Below are 20,381 nucleotides of genomic sequence, written 5' to 3'. Positions count from 1 at the left end.
CCATACTAAAGACATAAAACCAGGTAAAGTTTTTTAGGCAGCAAAGGTACAGATATGTTGACAGCTTAAGGAGGGTTGTTTTACTGCACTGCATACATGCATGGCCAGACATACACAGTGTAATGGCCAAAAACTCAATTTCAAATCCCACAAAATGGCTCCAGACAAACAAACTTTGCTTTTGCCCTACTAAAAGCCAGAAGACAAAGGTCTGATTGTAACTGTATAAGGGATTCAACGGTACACCGAGCTCAACAACCTACAAATAAAGACAATGCAAAAGAAATGAATGAAATACTAATGTAATAATTTTCAAAATTTACATCAACATGACAACAAATACTTGTAACCATATTGTTCTCATAATTATCATTCATTGCAAAAATAGTAAGATGACAGGTTCAAGACAAAATACAAAAATATCAGTACGAAAAGTTTTAAAAAAGTAATGTGTGTACAAAGTGACTAAACCACAGTAGCACCTGAAGTGCTCTCTCTCTCTCTCTCTCTCTCGCGAAAGATTATTCATGTACTTAATATCAAGCTGTATTGGATATCATGGCAGTGTATGCTATTGATAATTTGCATGATTATCAATAATAGATTTCACAGTTCATTAGCAACTTATCTGCAATATAAGTCATGTATATCTAACTTGAGATTCATCAACGGCTAGAATGATTTGAACAATTGAAAAGGACGACCATGCAGGCATGGTTAATATTAGAAATTCTGGATATAAAAAAAAATCAAAATAAAAAAATTTCCAATCTTTAAAATCAAAATAAAAATAAATTATGGTGAATCATTTTTCTATTGAACTTTGCAATCTTCTTTGCCTTTGCCTTGCCCTTGTTGTTTGCGCAAGGCTTTCTGCTCAGGTGATTTCTTCAGACTTAGTGAGCGCTGTGCAGTTCCCATACGATTACCTCTCTTTGTGGGTTCTGCAGTTAAAACCTTCTTGGGACTGTTTGTCACAGTTGTCAAAGCCGCACTTTCCACCGATGGGTTCTGAAACAAATGAAGATGCAACCAAATTAAGCATGATTTGATTTTTGATGGTCCGCCTCTCTTTGCAGTAAATTAAGTATAAAAAGTTACATCAGTGAGGTTGACATGTAAAATAAACTAAAATTTAATCAAATCACAAATTGTTAATACATGTAACTCATAGATCCTATGATGTGACCTTCTAATTTCTAAAAACTGTATTTTATTTTGTGTATTTCTTTTCAAAGCTCAGTTTTGATGACATTTTGACTGACAGCTGATATACACTATGTTGCTTTGAGGCTGAAACAATAAGTTTGGTTGGCTGTAAACAATACTGTAGACAGTTCTCGGGCCTAATAAAGAGTCACTTATTTTCAAACGCCGTAAGCGTTATAATGAAATGCCGACGGCATTTTTCAAGCAAGGGATGCAAGACCCGGGAGAATTGTTATAGCATGTAAACGCCCTCATTAGGTAGAAATTGCCTGGTGGTGTTCCTGCTGAGACCTGTCACTCAAACTACGTCATACACCGATCAACCAAATATGAGCGAAACGGGTCACCAATAAACAGGAGGTAGTAGTAGTTTGAGTGACAAGTTTCAAGACGAACATCACCGGGCAATTTCCATGTAATGCCGCATGAGGGCGTTTACATGCTATAACAGTTTCTCGGCCTTACGGCCTCCGCTTGAAATGCCTTTGGCATTTTGTTAACATGCCTACGGCGTTTGAAAATCAGTGACTATTTATTAGGCCAGAGAACTGTTGACAGTCTAGCAATACTGCAAAAATCAATCAATTTACACATGGGAATGTTATAAAGATCAGACTGATTTAATAGCAGGATTGAGGTAGATGAGTTTATTCACTTACGGTGGCCATTCTGGCTGAGCTGTGACTGCGTGTTACCCTACGAGCTGGTGGTTTCACTTTGACGTCCGACGACTGCTGATGATGATCCTGGCTCCTCAGTCTGTGGTGATTGGTGGGAACTGTGAGTGAATCAGCAGAAACTTTCTTGGCTTGCGTACTAGATGCAACTGCAGATAACAATGGCGATGAGGATGATAACACAGTTGATTGGTGAAGATTTTGACTGCTAGCATCACAGCCATTCTCAGACACTATGTAGAAAAAATAAAAGCATTAATGAGATTTTAATCCAAGACTTTTTTCTCAGATTTCCAGAGTGTGTCAGTACTATTTCACAACTTTGGTTATTTCCCGTTTTTGTCAATGTGATAATTATAGCAGCTTGTTACGAGATTTACGCTTTTTATCCAAATGACACTTGGTGATTTTAAAAGACAGTATAAAAATAAAAGTTTCACAGCCCATACATGTTTTTTCTTATGACACTCACCTTTATTGACATCATCTGAGTCTTTAATTTCAAGCTTTTTATGTTCCACATGTTTTAGAACAGCTTTATTGTCATCCACTTTTCCACTGAAATGCTTAGCACGCTTTGACTCTTGGGATGTAGACGGACTCCTTGAACGTTTACTGCTCCTTGGCTCCTCTGTTTTTCTTTCCACTTCAGCATTTTGTGTATCCCTTTTAGGCATTTTCTGAGTTTCTACTGCAGGTGAGCGTCGACTAAGACTTCTCCTTTTAGTAGATAGTCGAGTCTTTCTAATGTCTTGGGGAGTTAAATTCTGTGTTGATTCTGGCAATTTCTCAACTCTCACTTCACAGGGAACCATTGGACTACTAATTGTGGTTTTTTCAACTTTTTCGCTCTTGTTTGTACAGGACATTGAATCCATACTTTTATGTCCCTGTGTTGATTTCAATTGATGCGCAAGTAGCATCACTCTGGTTTTTAAGCTCTCATTCAGACCTTCAGTCTTCTTAAATTTCTTGATCAAATTGTAATACTTCTCCATACTGCTACTGGCTTCTTTCTCCTTAGATGCCAACTTATCGTCCATATCTTTCAGCAGCTTTTGCAAATGCTCAACTTTTTCCCGATCCCCACCAGTTTCACTTTCGTTATTTTTATTGGCTTCAATCTTGGATATATGACTGCGCATCGATGACAAGTCTTTTTCTAATCTTTTAGCATTATTCATTGCCAATTGTAATTTTCCCTGCAGGTATGCCTTGTCTTTCTGTAGTGCCTCAACCTTAGCTTTCAGTTTATTATCATCTACATCATTCGGTACTGTTGTAGTTTTTAGATCCCCCTGAAGTTTGTTGAATTCTGCTTCTACTTTAACTCTCATAGTTTTCTCTTCGGCAAGTTCCCCTCGTAATTTAGAGCACTGCGTTTCAAGTTTCTTGATCTCCCGAGTGTGTTGCTGGCTGGGTGACCCTTCAACTTCAAGCCGTTTCAGTTTAATGGTGACATTCTTCATGGTTTGCTTAGCTTTCTCTTCGGATAACTTAAGCTGCTCACATTTGGATTTCAAACTATTAATTTCTTCCTCCTGGTGAAAAAAACAAAACAAGAAAGTTTATACTACTGGTATTGTACAGCAGTATTCAATAAAAGAAAGTGGCCGTTAGTCGACCATTTAGAGCCAAATCTGTAAAACAAAATGATGTGCATCAATGTCCCGTACTGTCTGTCTGTCTGTCTGTATCAACTAGATCTATCTATACATAACTGAGATCTGGTTCTGGAATGACGAAAAATGCTTGATTTTGATAATTTTTTAGCACAAAAATGGCTGCCATCTTATCAGATTGTGAAACGAATCGTACATATGCAGACCTAGATGTGTGATATATGTGTGAAGTTTAAACGTAATCAGTCTAGGCATGTCCAAGATACAGGTGTGAATGCATGCACAGATGGACAAACAAAAAACAATCTGTTAGATCTTGTTTTGGAACAGGGACTAATTTTAAATATCGATACACCCAAATTTTGCCATTCAGAATCAGTACATTTGGCAACAAGGAAAATAAATTTAGAAATTGATTTATGATTTGAACATTCCCTGAAAGATACTAAGCATGCTACTATAACAACTTATACATCATCTGAAAGCTTGGATATAAGGGAATACGATAGTGCATATGCAGGATGCTATTGTTTTTTTAATTTTGATATTCTGACTATTGAAAACATGTGATTGACCTGTGATGTAACACTATAGGCTAGATTGACCATGTATCGGTGCTACAGTCAGCAATTTTCGATGTGAATCCCATTCTACGAACAACAAGCGTAACAAATACAATTGTGGTGCTTTAATTTAAGTCACAGTAATATAGTTCTTACCATGTTTTCACTTTCTGCAGTAACGCTGGTTAATTTGTCTTCAACTTGCTGGACAGTTAGCACCAATGCATCCCTTTGTGTGGTGATATCGCCAATCACAGTCTTCTGTTCTGTTAACTGTTTCTCCACATTTGTCACTTTATTCTTGTAAGTCTCTAATTCTGCATCATACTGGGGAGTTAAAATGTAACAATTATAGACTGCTAGTGTAGTGGTGGTTACATTGGACTCGTGATTGGTAGACCTAATTCTACCTGGCATTGAACACTAGAGGAGTGTGCATTAAATAATCATAATAATATTATGATAGAAAACTCATCAGACACCTATGTCGTCCCAATAGTGGAGTATATTTCTGAGGCAGCACATGTACCATCAACACTGCTTCCTTGCATAAAATATTTAAAAAACAAAACAAAAACCCTCTATCAAAGCACAAATGGCAGTTAGTAGGGCACAATTTTCAAATATTTGCCAGTGATTTCATCTCAACAGACAAAGGCTACCCGGTACTTGCTACTCAACATTTAATATCAATAAAACCAGTATTACCTTTTCTTGCATGCGGGTTATTTCTTCTTTACTGTGGATCTCTAAATCAGCAAGTTTTTGTTCGTACTTCGCAATCTCAGTCTGTAGTGCAGCTTTGGAATCAATTAGCTCCTTGTGTTTCTGCTGCAAAGTCTTCTCCACGTCAGATTTCTCACTTGTAATTTCATCTAATGACAACTTTGAATGCAATGAAAAACATCATAGTGTTTAATGCATGTATAAAGCAAAAACAAGATGTTTTAAATACCGTACAACTAACTCTGATGCAAAAAAAAACTTAAAAACATTTGTTTTGTAGAGTTTGTGTAAGTACAGCTCCTTTGAACATGACAGCATGATGGAGTCTGGGGCTATGTACTTTATTCCTTATCATTAGACAGTACTGTAAAGTACCCGTTACACCATTTTCACTTGGAGTTTATTTTGGCTACTTTCACTGAAAGAATGATTCAGTGAAAATAAAATCCTGTGACACCTACCTTTGCATCTACAGCTTCAGTTTGATATTCCTCTAATTTGGACTGGAGTTGATGTACTTCACGCTGCAGACTATCTTTCTCTTTGTCAATAGTGGCTACATTATCTGAGTGTTGTTTTTCAAGTTTCTTGTACTCTGTCAGTGCATCTTCCAGTTGTTTTTTTAAAGTTGTGTTCTCATCTTCCATCATGGCACGGACCTCCTGCAGTTCCTCTCCTCGGTTTGTCTCTGCCTTCAGTTGCTCTTGCAACTCCTCAATCATGCATTTCAGTTCATCAATTTCAAACTTTGTGCTCTCGGCCTCTTTGCCTATGTCAGTATTTGCAGATAAGAGAAGAGTCTTTTCACTTTCCAAGGACAAGACTTGCTCAATCAAGTCTTGCTTACAGGTCTCAACTTTTTGTAGCTCCTTTGCCAGAGTTTCTTTTGCCAGGGCAATATCTTGGAATTCTCTCTGAAGTTGCTGCAATTCTTCTTCAAATGAATTTTTCTCATCCTGTATTATTTTACTCTGAATATTCAGCGCAGCAACCTGTTCGCCAAGTTCCTGCTTTTCTGTTTCGAGGGCACAGTTGCTCTGCTGATACTGCAGTTCACGTTCTTCTAATTTCTTGAGCTTCGAGCTGGCAGATTTTAAGTCGTCACTCAGGTTACTAACTTCTGTTGTGAGAGACGAAACCTCGCCTTCCATGTGGCCTTCGATCACTTCTTTCTCTTGTCTTGTGTTGTTGAGCTGATGAGACAGACTCTTGATTTCACTTTGAAGATGTTCCATTTCCCCAACTTTCATCTCAAGCTGTTTATTTTGATCACCTTTTTCTGAATCGAGTACACTGAGTTCAGTTTCTAAAGCCTCCATTTTGTCCCTCAATGTTTTATTCTCATGTTCAAGCTTTTCTATTTCAGCAGCAAGTTTTTTACTCTGTGTTTCTACTTCAGCAAGTTCTCTCTCACTGCACTTCACTTGCTCTGTCAATTCAGAATTTTCTGTTTGTAAACTCTCGATGAATTCCACATTCGCAAGCTGCTGGTCTCTAGCTTGTTTCTCTTTACTTGCAAATGTCTCAATGATAGACTTCAATTGTTTACACCCTTCTGTGATTTCTTGCAACTCACGCTGGGTTGAACTAAATCGGTCCTCCAAATGAGCTTTCTCTGCAGTCACGATTTTCAGTTCTTTTTCTAAGGCTTCCTTTCCTTCCTGCAACTGGCTCAGATTTGTCTGCACATTTTTCAGTTCTTTTTCTGCATTCTCTCTTGCTATATTTGATTCCCTGACTTGCCCTTCTAGTTCTTGTTTCTCCACACTGACAAGATTTGTAGAGGATTCCATAGTGTCAAGATTACTATCAAGTTCATTTTTCTCAATTTGCAACTTCTCAATGGCGTCTTCATTAATTTTAACCTGGCATTTCAAGCCATCATTTGTGACTTCAAGACTTTTCACCTTCTCACGCAATTCCAATCGTTCATTCTCAAGCCCTCTGACAGTGTCTTGCAAATCTTCGACCATCTGCTCTGCATCTTCTTTTAGATTCAGTACCGACTGCAACTCATCCCCAAGCCTTTCCTTCTCTTGCTTGAATTCTTCAATCTGCTGGCTTATTTCTTGTTGACTGCACTGCCAGTGTTCAACGCTACCAACTAGCTGCTCTCTCTCAGCTTGTGTATTCTCCAAATCAGCTGTTAAATATTCCAACTGATTCATCAACTCTCTCTTTGATGTTGAAGCATCCATAAGCTCCCTTTGCATACTGTCAAGCTTCTCAGCAAGTATGGTTTTTTCTGTCCCAAGGCTCTCAACTTGGCTTGAGAGTTCCTGGTCTTTCTCTGCAGACTGTTCAACAGTGAACTGCACTTTTTCTAGATGGGCTTCTGCAGCAAGCAGCTGCTCCTTCAAACTTTTAACCTCATCCTTCAATTCCACAACCTTCTTCTCAAAGTTCAGTTTTTCCTCATTCATTTGGTCTACATGCATTTTCATTTCTTCAACAACAGTTTTAGTAGCTGTTAGTTCATCCTCAGCACACTGTGCTCTATACTCCGCTTGTTTCTTCTCAGACTCTATTCTTGACAGTTTGTCTTTCAGACAGTCTAACTGATCGGTTACATAGCCCTTTTCTTCTTTCAGTTGAGTAACTTCCCCATCCAACTCTTCTAATCTGACACTCAAAATGTTATCATCTTCTTTCTTCTTGTCCGTCACAGTTACAAGTTCAGTCTCCACACTGCTCTTCAGTTTGTGAAGTTTCTCTAGTTCAATTTCCTTTGTTTCAAGATCACTATTTAAATTCTCAATTTCATGTTCGTGACCCTTGATTCTCATCTCTAGATCATGTCTTGCATCACTGAATTCCTTCTCAGCGTGCTGCATTGCATCATATCGTTCCTTGAGCGACTCCTGCAGTTTATCGATATGAGTCGCAGCATTGCCCAACTTGCTCTTTGTGTCCTCAAGCTGTTGTTCCAGTTCTAGCATGGTGTTAGTTTTGTCTTTGAGAGCTTCGTTTGAAGCAGCAATTTCATCTTGTAATACTATAATCATAGCATTGTGTTGGGCATCAACAGCTTGTACTTGATTTCTACAGTCCATCTCATCTTTAAGATCTCCTTTCGCCTTTTCCAAATCTTCTGATAGATGCCGTGCCTTCTCCTCGACTAAACTCACAATATGTTCATGCTCTGATTTATACGTCTCATTTTCAAGCTTCATTATCTTCATTTCATTTTCATATTTTTCTGTCAAGTGCTTGAATCTTTGACTTTCATCAAGTAACTGCTGCTGTAACAATGATTTGTCATTTGAAGAGGTACTCTCCAACTCTTTGATCTGCTGCTCAAAGCACTCCACTTGATGTTTATGATGCAGTAGCTCTTCTTCGAGTCTGTTAGTGTCTACTTGGTGCCTTTCAATAATCTTAGTCATCTGTTCAGCATGATCAGAGATAACCTTCTCCAATTCGGAGACTTTTTCCTTTGACAGTACAAGGTCTTTCTCAAGTGCAAGCAGTGACTCATTTTTAGCTGCTAACTGCTTTTGATAATCATCAACTTCATCCATTCGGACATCAAGATCAAGCTGTAATTGAGCTTCTTCTTTCTGACTCTGCTTTGCCCTTATTTCCGTATACTCCTTCATTTCAGTCATTTGTGACTGCAGCATAGTAATCTCTTCCTGAAGACTGGTGACTTTGTGCTTCTCTTCCAGTAATTCCTGATTCACAGTTTTCAAATTCTCCTGCATAACTTCTATATTCTCTTGCATTGAGTTGACTGTTCCTTTGTGTTTTTTCTCTTCTTCTTGGAAGTCCTGCTCTTTTTCAGCTAATGTCTTTTTCAGATCATTCAATTCGCACTGTGTCAATTCCACTTCATCCCTCGTCTTCTTCAATTCTTCTTCTAGGCAAGTAACTGCTTGATCTTTCTTTTGTACATTTGATAGGAGATTTTTTTGACATTTAGAAGATTCATCCTGCACATTCACCAACTCAGATTTAAGGTCTTCCACATCCTTTTCTTTGTGCTTAAGAATTTCTTCCAAGTCACGGACCTTATTCTCACTTTCATTGACCATAATTTTAAGATTTCCCACCTCAGTTGTCAGGGCTGTCATGTCAGTTTCCATAGCACTTTTCTTTTCACACAATTCAGCAATTTCTCCTTTGATACGTTGTAACTCATTCAGGGTGCTTGTATGCTCCATCTCAAGCTCCCTCAGCTTATCAGTCGCAATGCTGTAATTTTCTTGTGTTTCGCTCAGCTGACTGCATAAATGTTTTTTCTCTGCAATGAACTCAGACTGTGATTTTTTGAAAGTGTCCTTGTTTGACAGTAGGTCATTACTCATCACACTCAGATCATCTTGAGTACTCTTCAGCTCAGCTTTCACGCTATCTACTTCACTTTTCAGGGTAGACACAAGCGTTTCAGAATTGTCAGTAGAAGCTTTAAGCATTACATTCAAATCTTCAAAGGACTTCTTCATTGCTTCGTATTCAGACGTTGTTTCTGGAAATACACAAATGTACATAGTAAAATTAGCAAACACAAAGATTGGAACTTGGCATCGACCTATCACCTGGCCATTATGGTGTGGACAACTTTGCTATGTCAAGGAAAAAATAACAGTTTAAATGTTTGTGTTCAAAATGATTAAAAAATTAATTGGAAATTACACATAACATGAGCTACATGTAACAACAAAATGTGTATGCATATATTATATACATATATCTGTACTCACCTAACAAAATTTTGGTCGTAGTCTTGTAGTCTTCACTCAATTTCTCATGTTCTGATTTCAAAGAAGCTAATTTGTTCTGTAGCTGTGTAATCTCCACATTGCTGTCCTCGGTCTTCTGCAACAGTTCAGACTGATTGTTCTCAAGCTTCTGGCTTTGGGCCTCCATCTGTATCAGCAGTGATGCCTTTTCATTATTCACTGTATCAAATTGCTCTTTGAGTTTATCATGGTTAAGCGATAGCTGCTCATATTGTTGTTTTAAAAGATCGTTTTGGGATGACAAAGTCGTAAGTTGTTCGTTGAATCTTTCTATATCTTGAGCTCCATTGTCAAGATTGAAGAGAGCTTCCTCAAGCTTACCATTAAGTTGAGTTTTCTCCTTTTCAAGTAGCGCAAGCTTAGCTTCATGTTCTGATGACACACTGGCTGCCATATCAAGTGAAGTTTTAAGTTCCAAATTCAGTCTGTTCAAATCATCTTTCAGATTAACATTCTCATCAGAAACATTAACAGCCTCGGTCCTAGCCAGCTCAATGTCCAACATCAGTTTTTCATTTTCGCTCTTCAGTTGTTGACAAAGTTGTTCCAGTTGCTGTACACTGACTGTTAATTCTTGCACAAGATTCTCTTTGTTTTTGACATCTTTAGCACTGAGCTCTAATTGAGTCTGCAAGACATTCTTTTCTTGCAACATCTCGGCAGCTAGCTTCTCATGTTCATCTTTTGATCTAATCATGACATGTTCCATGTCAGTCAACTGTTCTTGCATGCTCTCTACTTTTCCCTCATTTGTCTGCAACAAACTTTCGGTAGCATCCAACTTCACCTTCAACTTCTCACACTCATTGCTGAGCTCGGTCATCACATCTTCCCCATCCTTCACACTACTCTTCAGATTGTCAACTGTGACATTTTGCTGCTCTAATTGCTGCTTCAATGTCGCTATTGTCTTCATGTTTTCTTTGTCTCCAGTTTGCAATGAATCCAGTTTACTCTGTGCTTGATTTAGTTCATCCTGCATTGATTTGACAGCGGCATCTTTCTCACTTTGTGATACTTTCATAGATAATACAGTAGTCTCCAGCAGTTCTACCTGTTTCTCAAATGTTTCAATTGAAGCATCTTTGTCCTCGACATCCATCTGTAAAAGTTCTAATTTACTACACATTTTCTGGTTCTCCTCCTCCGTACTTTGAAGTTTTTGTTTGAGGACATTTACATCTTTTTCTTTCTTTCTCACATGTTCTACAATCTTGGCATTCTCATTTTGCTGTGTGGCTAGCTGGTTACTGAAATCGTCCATCTTCTTCTGAATCTTGTCTCTCAGATCATCAATTGAGTCTTCCAGCATGCCCACCTCGCCATGCAGATCATCAATTTCGTCATCCTTTTCCAACAGAGCAGCCCTGTTCTGTTCCACTGTCTCTTCCAAATTCTTCTTACTATTCTGCAAGTCCTCTATGGTTGCATTCATGGTAGCAGCAGTGCTATCAAATTTACTTTGTAGTTGTTCTAATTCCTGAACTGTGCTGGATAATTCTCCATCTTTAGCCTTCAGTGCATTCTGACTCTGCTCAAGATGCTCTGTCGCCATTGAGTGCTGCTGTTCTAAAGTACCCATATCGCTTTCAGCTTTATGTAGTTTAGACTGCAAGGTCAGGACTTCTTTTTCACAATTTTCCACTTGTTTCAACAGTTCGCTAAGTTCCGACTCTCGGTTTCCAGCCAGAGTGGTTGTTTGTTCCAGGTTTAACTTCATGTCACAAAGTTCTGTCTGTAGAATTTCAATCAAGGTTTCTTTTTCTGATAATGTGTTTGTCAGGGTGGTCAAGTCATCAATTTTCTCTTTCATGCAATCTTCCAAGTGTGAAGCTTGCTGCTGCAAATTGTTGATCACATCTACAGGAAAAAAATATATGTTCTTACACAATGTTCTCAATCATAGCATTATACAAAAATCATGGAACCTTGTTTTTGCATGGTGAAATGGGGCCACCACAGTGAAATGGTGACTCCACAAATAGACCCTGTGGTGGAATGGTGACCCTGTGGTGGAATGGTGACCCTGTGGTGGAATGGTGACACTGTGGTGGAATGGTGACCCTGTGGTGGAATGGTGACCCTGTGGTGGAATGGTGACACTGTGGTGGAATGGTGACAGTGTGGTGGAATGGTGACCCTGTGGTGGAATGGTGACCCTGTGGTGGAATGGTGACCCTGTGGTGGAATGGTGACCCTGTGGTGGAATGGTGACCCTGTGGTGGAATGGTGACACTGTGGTGGAATGGTGACCCAGTGGTGGAATGGAGACCCAGTGGTGGAATGGTGACACTGTGGTGGAATGGTGACCCCTTGGTGGAATGGTGACCCCTTGGTGGAATGGTGACCCCCTTAGTGGAATGGTGACCCCCTTAGTGGAATGGTGACCCCCTTAGTGGAATGGTGACGCCCCTTAGTGGAATGGTGACCCTGTAGAGGAATGATGACCCTGTGGTGGAATGGTGACACTGTGGTGGAATGGTGACCCCTTGGTGGAATGGTGACCCCTTGGTGGAATGGTGACCCCTTTAGTGGAATGGTGACCCCCTTAGTGGAATGGTGACCCCCTTAGTGGAATGGTGACCCCCCTTAGTGGAATGGTGACCCTGTAGAGGAATGGTGACCCTGTGGTGGAATGGTGACCCTGTGGTGGAATGGTGACCCTGTGGTGGAATGATGACCCTGTGGTGGAATGGTGACCCTGTGGTGGAATGGTGACCCTGTGGTGGAATGGAGACCCTGTGGTGGAATGGAGACCCTGTGGTGGAATGGTGACCCAGTGGTGGAATGGTGACCCTGTGGTGGAATGGAGACCCTGTGGTGAAATGGAGACCCTGTGGTGGAATGGAGACCCTGTGGTGAAATGGAGACCCTGTGGTGGAATGGAGACCCTGTGGTGGAATGGAGACACTGTGGTGGAATGGTGACCCTGTTGTGGAATGGTGACCCTGTGGTGGAATGGTGACCCTGTGGTGGAATGGAGACCCTGTGGTGGAATGGAGACCCTGTGGTGGAATGGAGACCCTGTGGTGGAATGGTAACCCAGTGGTGGAATGGTAACCCAGTGGTGGAATGGTAACCCAGTGGTGGAATGGTGACCCAGTGGTGGAATGGTGACCCAGTGGTGGAATGGAGACCCTGTGGTGGAATGGAGACCCTGTGGTGGAATGGAGACCCTGTGGTGGAATGGAGACCCTGTGGTGGAATGGTAACCCAGTGGTGGAATGGTAACCCAGTGGTGGAATGGTAACCCAGTGGTGGAATGGTAACCCAGTGGTGGAATGGTGACCCAGTGGTGGAATGGTGACCCAGTGGTGGAATGGTGACCCAGTGGTGGAATGGTGACCCAGTGGTAGAATGGTGACCCTGTGGTAGAATGGTGACCCTGTGGTAGAATGGTGACCCTGTGGTGGAATGGAGACCCTGTGGTGGAATGGAGACCCTGTGGTGGAATGGAGACCCTGTGGTGGAAGGGTGACCCTGTGGTGGAATGGTGACCCTGTGGTGGAATGGAGACCCTGTGGTGGAATGGAGACCCTGTGGTGGAATGGAGACCCTGTGGTGAAATGGAGACCCTGTGGTGGAATGGAGACCCTGTGGTGGAATGGAGACACTGTGGTGGAATGGTGACCCTGTTGTGGAATGGTGACCCTGTGGTGGAATGGTGACCCTGTGGTGGAATGGAGACCCTGTGGTGGAATGGAGACCCTGTGGTGGAATGGAGACCCTGTGGTGGAATGGAGACCCTGTGGTGGAATGGAGACCCTGTGGTGGAATGGTAACCCAGTGGTGGAATGGTAACCCAGTGGTGGAATGGTGACCCAGTGGTGGAATGGTGACCCAGTGGTGGAATGGTGACCCAGTGGTGGAATGGTGACCCAGTGGTAGAATGGTGACCCAGTGGTAGAATGGTGACCCTGTGGTAGAATGGTTACCCAGTGGTGGAATGGTGACCCAGTGGTAGAATGGAGACCCTGTGGTGGAATGGAGACCCTGTGGTGGAATGGTGACCCAGTGGTAGAATGGTGACCCCCTTAGTGGAATGGTGACCCCCTTAGTGGAATGGTGACCCCCTAAGTGGAATGGTGACCCCCTTAGTGGAATGGTGACCCCCTTAGTGGAATGGTGACCCTTTGGTGGAATGGTGACCCTGTACTAGTAGAATGATGATCCCATTGTGATGACCTTACCTTGTAAATGAGTTTCTTTTTCTTTTTTCTGTGATCCCACTTCTTTCAAATCATCACTCAACGTCTGCAGCATGGCTTCCTTTTGTTGGAGTGTTTTTAAGGTCTCTTCTTTATCTTTCAGAGCAACACTGTAAGAGAGAAAAAGTACAGTGCTGAATTTTTAGTGAATGTTTCACAATGAGAGCGACAGTGTACTTTCTTTTAAGAAATAAAGATTTTTGCATACCTTTCAGCTGACTTTGCTTCATTTAATGAATCCTCAGTATGCTGCAGTCTTTCTCTCAGTTTACAAACTTCCTTTTCAGAGAGCTCTACTTTAATGAGCATATCATTTGCATCAGCTGCTTTCATATCTGCCAATTCACAAGCCTTTTTGTAATCTTTCTGCAATGCTGTATTATCTGTCTTCAGGTTGTCAACGGTAGTTTGGAGCAGCTCAGTCTTCTCACTAAAAGATCCTGTGAGTGCTTCAATTTCTTTTTTATTGTCATCCAGAGCTTGTTGTAACTCTGAGTTCTTTGTTTGCAGTTCGTCATGACTTGTTTTCAGTTCACTACAGTTACGTTTTTCCACATTCAGCTTGGCTTCAATGCTTTCCAAATGCGTTTCCATTTTCTTTGATTCTCCATGTAAAGTTCTAATCTCCTCACACTTAGCTAGAAGTTCGTTAGACTTCATCAATAGACTCTCATCTTTTTCATTCTGAAGTTTAATTTTCTCTTCTTCTGCTTTTTTCAAATGACCATCAAGATTATCCAGTGATTTTTGTAACTCGGCCTTCTGTTGTTGCCATTTTTGTTCACGTGTCTGCAGGTCCTCATCCTTTGCCTTAACAGTCTTATTCAGATTCTCATTCAGTTCTTTCAAATCTGTGTTCACCTGTTGCAGCTGATTTATGGTGGATTTCTCACGGTCTAAATGTTTTGCCAACTCTTCGTTTTTGTTTTCAAGCTGTCCCATCATAGTTTTCATCTCATTGACAGTATCCTCTTGTTGACTATGTTTTTTTTCCTGTGACTGTTGCATCTCAGCAAGAGTTGCTTTCAAAGTTGACACTTCTCTCTGACTGCTTTCTAGACAGTGCTCACTATTCCCTTTTGCCAACTTCAACTCGGCAATAACCTTATCGAGTTCAGTCTTCTCACAAATCTTGTGATCAAGTTTACTCTGAACTTCAACATACTGGTCTTCAGCTTTCTTAGTTGCTAATTCCAAGTTTTGTAAGTCATTTTTCAATTTCTGCATTTCTTGAGATACACTTTTCCCATTTTCCTGTTGCATCTCATTCTCCTTCTTACAAGCCTCTAATTCCCTCTTGCACTCCTCCAGCAGAACTTGATATTTACCAACTTCAGCTTCAGACTCCAGCAATTTTCCAGTGAGCTGAGAAACGTCATGCTCATGCTTCTTGGCAAGATCAAGCGCACCACCATGTTTCTTTTCCAGTTCAGCATACTGCTTCTTGTAATTCTCCAATGTGACAACCATTTTACTGGTCTCATCCTGACAATCTGATCTCACACATTCAAGCTCAAGGTCTTTCTCCAGTATTGTTCCTTTCATACTGCAAACAACATTCTCACTCAGCTGGAGATCCTCTTTGGCCTTGCTAGCCTGTTTCTCAAGATTACAAACCCGACTTTCACTCAGTTCCAATTTACTAGCAATGCTATGTTTCTCCTTCTCTACCTCTGCTATTTTTCCATTGAGATCAGCGATAACAGAGTCATGATTTTTCTTAATTTCATCAGCACTATGGACCTTCTGTTCAAATTCCTTGATTCTTTTTTCTAAAATTAGATTCTGCTGCTCTGCCTTTTCAAACTTGCTTTGCACACTATTATATTCATTCCGTGAGTGGTTGATTTCTTGCTGCATTTTATTCTTCATTTCATTGAATTGTTTATCCATACCCATAATAGTTTTTGATTGCTGTGATATTTCATCATGTAGTTCCTTCTCCTTTTCTTTCATCCTATCTTCCAGCGCTTTTCGAGCAGCTTCTGCATTGTGGCGTTGACAATCAAGTTCTTGTGTAAGCTGCTTGTTTTTTCGCTCCAGCCCTGTAAGCTAAAGATATAAAAAAAAAACATAGTCAAGGGAACAGAAAACAACTGTTACAGCAGAGACAGCGCTGGCATGAAAGTCTGATAAATTGAAGAAATGTGTTATTTTTCCCCTAAACATAGGAACGGTTCAGGTAAAGTGTATTTCAATTTGGGACAAATTTCATAGTTCTTCAATATTTTGATTGGAATGGCCAAGTGAAAAACAGAGAATATGTCCTGTAGTGATTGTCTGAGCTTGGTTCAATATTTATAAAGATATTCCTACAATAGATAAATCTGTATTTGTTAATATCAAACACACACTGACTCAACTGATACAACATGTTTAGTGTGCCCCCTAACAGAAGTGATTCTGTAGAATATGCATTATTAAGTTCATTAACTCGTGTTCTCATCGCCCCTTTCTGATAATGATACGGTCCAAATCATGAGCACACCCAAACCATTCGTTCCAAGCATACATGCCAAGGTTTTTGAAAATTAGTTTGCAAGAGTTTTCTAATTAGGTAGCAAATTTGATAGACTTGAGACACAAACAATAAACATGAGTCAGTGACTAATACGACAAGAAAAATTGAAATATTTGAAATGCACGTATAATACCTAAATTAGAGTATTTACAGTACCGGTACTAAATACATAGAGATCAAAGTATTATTTATATCCTCACCTTTGAATTAGCTTTATCTAAATCAGCAGTCACTTTGTTTAATTCAGCTTGCAACTGATGCAACACTTTATCTTTCTCAACCAACATTTCTTTTGAAGATTTTAATGATGTTTGAATTTCTGAGATTTTTTCATTCAACTGGGTCACTTCCTTCTCCTTGGCTTGCAGCTTCAATTCCAACTTCGAACTATCGACCTTGATAGCTGAGTGAATAAAAAAACAAAAGCACTGCAGCTAACAGATAGTATTTAAGCAAAACATCATACAGAACATACATGTACAGTACAGTCGGAGCGTAACTTAACTTTCTACATGTACGTAGCTGACTATCACCTGGCCTTGCTATTTCATTTTGAAAGGGTTATCAGTGTCATCAGCATTTTCAAGTTATTCTTTGAAGTATTTACCTTTGTTACACTTACAGTGTCAAAGCAAAGACAAGAATAGAGTGAACAAAATACTAAACTCACTACATGAGAAACACATTTCCAAATCAAAAGTGATGCAAATGAGCTTAGCCAAAGAACTTATTAGAAGTACCTTATCAACACTACAAGTTCGGATAACTAACCTTCATTTTGTTTCTTCAGATCTTGCAACGTAGTCTCCATTTGATGAAGTGCAACCTCAGTCATCGACTTTTCCTCACTCATAGACTTCTGAAGTGCGTCTGATTTATTTTCTTTCGCCAAATTTTGGTTGTCAATTTTCAGACTTAGAGTGTGATTTGACTTTTTCAGGCTTTTCATTTCATTTGTCTTCATAGAAAGTTCTTTGTCAACCTGTAATTTAATACAATTTATTACATGTATGCGTAAATGATGGCTAGTTGTACAAATGTACTTCTATCATGCTTGTAAAAACGCCTAATAAGTTTTTTAGATTCAATACAGATGACATTTTTTTTTTACTGTTGTTTTTACAACACCCAAATTAAATTTTTATAAATTTATTAGTCATTACAACAGAACTTTGAACGAAAATGTCTAAAATGTTTTTTCTAACTTTCAATTGTCCTGAATGTAATGATTTGATGATTAAATTTTAGTCTACATAATCGAAAGATTTTTCATCTTATGGTCACAAAATAAATATACAATTATCTGTGTCTACAGCACATTTTCATTGATCAGCTTAGTTTGAATTTCTTTTCAAATAATAATTTGGCTAGTTTCCTGTAAAACTCACTGTGCTGGATGACATGCCAATTCAACTTTGGACACAGTCAAAGTTAGTGTCTTGCAAATTGTGTACGATGTGGATTGTGAAATATCAACTACATTTTAAATCTTTGTAAATGATTTTTGTTCAACAAATATCCACAAATATCTTGCAAACTCAGTGTGGGGTTGCCATTGCTCATCGACTTAATCCAATGTATTCATCAACATGCAGTATCAAAAATTACATGTTCTCCTTTATATTGCATCTTTAAATTGAAAATAATTGTACCCTATATGCTATATATTAGAAGCAACAGAAGTACACAAACACCAAATAATGCATTCATTGCATGCTGCATCTGGCATTTAGGATAAGCACTGCATACTAATACAGCACATTTACAAATCACATAATGGGTGTGTAATTAAAAGACATGCACTTTATTTTAAAATGTCTTGTAACCAGCATCTAACAGTAACACCTTACAATGTTTTTTGCTTGGATTTTTAAGAATAATATACAATTAAAACAGGCTATACCAATAATTAATGAGTATTTCAGCTATCTTACCTGTTGCTGCAGGATTTTTAATTTGTTAGAAACTTTCTCATGTTCTGCTACTTCAGCCTCATACTTAGCCTGTAGTTCTCTTAGTTGTGTTTTAAAACTACTCACATCATCATCCCCAGAATGTCCTATCAATACAAAAACATCAACACATCATTATAATCATTATCTAGAAATTAATAGTGTATGATGAAATCAATAATTGATAATGAATTTGCATATCAGCAGAAAAACTTACCAAAGGATGATGAACTAAAGTGTCTGGTTCTCTCCCCCTTTTCAATTTCGTACTCTAGCCTCTTTACATCACTTTGAAGACTTTTTATTTTGTCACTTTGGACTTCCAATTGTCTTTTCTGATGATTGCAATTCTCTTGCAGACGAGAATGCTCACCGGACAACTTTTCAAGTTTCTTCAAAGAGCCAGAATGCTGAGATTCTGCCCTTTCAAGTTCGCCTTTTAGCTGATGATTGCGGGTTGACTCCGACTCCAGCGATGCCTTGATGTGAGACAGCTGGCCTTCCAGACACGCGATATGAGAATCTTTAGTTTGCAAGTCATGCATCACCTTCTGTCTTTTGTTCTCCAGATCACCACAGGACTCCTCTAGTCTCTGGTTATCTCTTTTTAAACCGGTTATCTGAGTTTTTTCCTCTTCCACTTTTCTCATTTGTTTCTGATAGGCTTGATTCAAACTATCCAGCTGGAATTGCTTCTGTTTTTGTTCTTTTTTCAATTTTTCTAGATTGGTTTCCATCTGTTGCACTTTTTGTAATGCTTTGAATGGGAGGCCATCCTTCCACTCATCATCTGCCCAACTCATGATGTCAGTTGTTGTGACTGAAAAAAAGAAAAGAAAACATAAGTAAGAAAAACATGTACATGTGTACAACAACTTTGGAATACTAGCATTTGGTCATAATTTGGCAGGCCTGTTTCACATCTGAGCAATTAAGCTTGACAAGTTGACATAGTTCTCGGAAATAGCACAGTAAACATTAGAATAAGTTACAAGTGACAGATTTACAAAAACAAGGCTTTTGATCAAACTACTGTAGACCTTGTTTTACAATAAATCTTTAAAATCAGGGGGGGTGTCAGATGGCTTGTGCACCAGCCCAGATGGGCAGGTTTTAGCCGAGACAGGTGAATATGGAAGTTGTGCATAATGTAATTTGTTCATACTCGCTGATGCACAGTCAAGAATATGATGTACCTAATACATGTACATGTATAATTGTGACTATAATATGTAAACTTTGTTAGACAGTGAGCTACATGTATCAGAATTTCCAATATTTTATAGTCATATTTATCTTATGTTACAATACAAGCGACTGTGGTACATGCACAAATCCACAACACTGAAATATTGCTAACAGAATTTTGCACAACACTTTGAATATTCAACCTCAAATTTTCAAGATACATGTGTAAATTATTGCAAGTTGGCAGAATCGTGCACACCAAATCAAATAAATAATCTTTGTTGTAAACGGTGAGCTAAATGTTCAAGAGATTAAGAGATCGCCTGCAAGTAGTTGTCATGTTTGTTATTTATAAATTGAAAACTAGAGCAATGCTGATCCAGGTTAGCCCCAAATGACAGCGGGCAGCTAGAGTGCACCGTTTTTACTTTGTCGGAAGGATTGATGTTCTCATTTCAGGAACAAAGATATTTCCATTATTTTTATGATATTGTAATCAGACTTACCGAGCGTATAAAATAACCTAACGGAGTGATAATTTAAAATCCATCGAAGATCGAACGGGGTACCCACAAAGAACCACAAAAACGTTCGATGCTAACAAGACGTTTTGAATTTGGCGCAGGTCACAAAGAACAGAAGCGCTGATTGGTTAAAAATGGGCTTGTTGGACATTGGATAAATTGAATGTAGATATTGGCGCAGAGCTTTCACGTTGTATTTAGATGTTTTAGAAGACGAAATATATTAAAAAAAATACCCTTCATCAAATAAAGTTCCGGTTTGTTGAAGTATTTACTGAAATTACTCGACATTCCGGCTAAAAAATCCCAAGGCTGACAAGTCAGGTTGCCCTTGATTGACAAACTCAGTCACGTGATTGGATCAGGTTACATTGCTGACATTCTTGCTTACCGACTCATCGCAAATAAATGGTCTTGCCCCGTATTCCTCCGCACACAGATATTATCAT

General features: G+C 39.3%; 1 protein-coding gene across 1 annotated transcript; it reads right to left on the bottom strand.

Moving 5' to 3' along the window:
* Positions 1 to 286: 286 nt before the first annotated feature.
* Positions 287 to 20,317, bottom strand: LOC100366561 (uncharacterized). Its single transcript, XM_085505530.1, has 14 exons — positions 20,169 to 20,317; positions 18,438 to 19,040; positions 18,203 to 18,327; positions 17,040 to 17,250; positions 16,469 to 16,671; positions 13,956 to 15,799; positions 13,730 to 13,857; positions 9,501 to 11,399; positions 5,259 to 9,265; positions 4,780 to 4,956; positions 4,228 to 4,398; positions 2,359 to 3,427; positions 1,869 to 2,119; positions 287 to 1,011 (listed from the first exon to the last, which is right to left on the bottom strand). Exons 1-14 carry the CDS (start codon positions 20,221 to 20,223, stop codon positions 814 to 816), a joined length of 10,941 nt encoding a protein of 3,646 aa, XP_085361656.1. The 5' UTR covers positions 20,224 to 20,317; the 3' UTR covers positions 287 to 813.
* Positions 20,318 to 20,381: the final 64 nt, after the last annotated feature.

Source organism: Saccoglossus kowalevskii, chromosome 2 (assembly GCF_978046115.1).
Source record: "Saccoglossus kowalevskii chromosome 2, keSacKowa6.1, whole genome shotgun sequence".
In the NCBI taxonomy this organism is placed as follows: Eukaryota; Metazoa; Hemichordata; class Enteropneusta; family Harrimaniidae; genus Saccoglossus; species Saccoglossus kowalevskii.
The sequence above is the reverse complement of the archived record's forward strand: the minus strand, read 5'-3'. Positions and strand labels throughout refer to the sequence as shown.

Bases quoted from the DNA above. Each gene is read 5' to 3' on its own strand.
- LOC100366561 (XM_085505530.1), bottom strand. From the start codon at position 20,223: ATGTCGAGTAATTTCAGTAAATACTTCAACAAACCGGAACTTTATTTG. The intron at 4,399-4,779 runs GTAATACTGGTT...TTAACTCCCCAG, and splicing joins TAACCCGCATGCAAGAAAAG to TATGATGCAGAATTAGAGAC. The intron at 3,428-4,227 runs GTAAGAACTATA...TTTTTTCACCAG, and splicing joins CTGCAGAAAGTGAAAACATG to GAGGAAGAAATTAATAGTTT.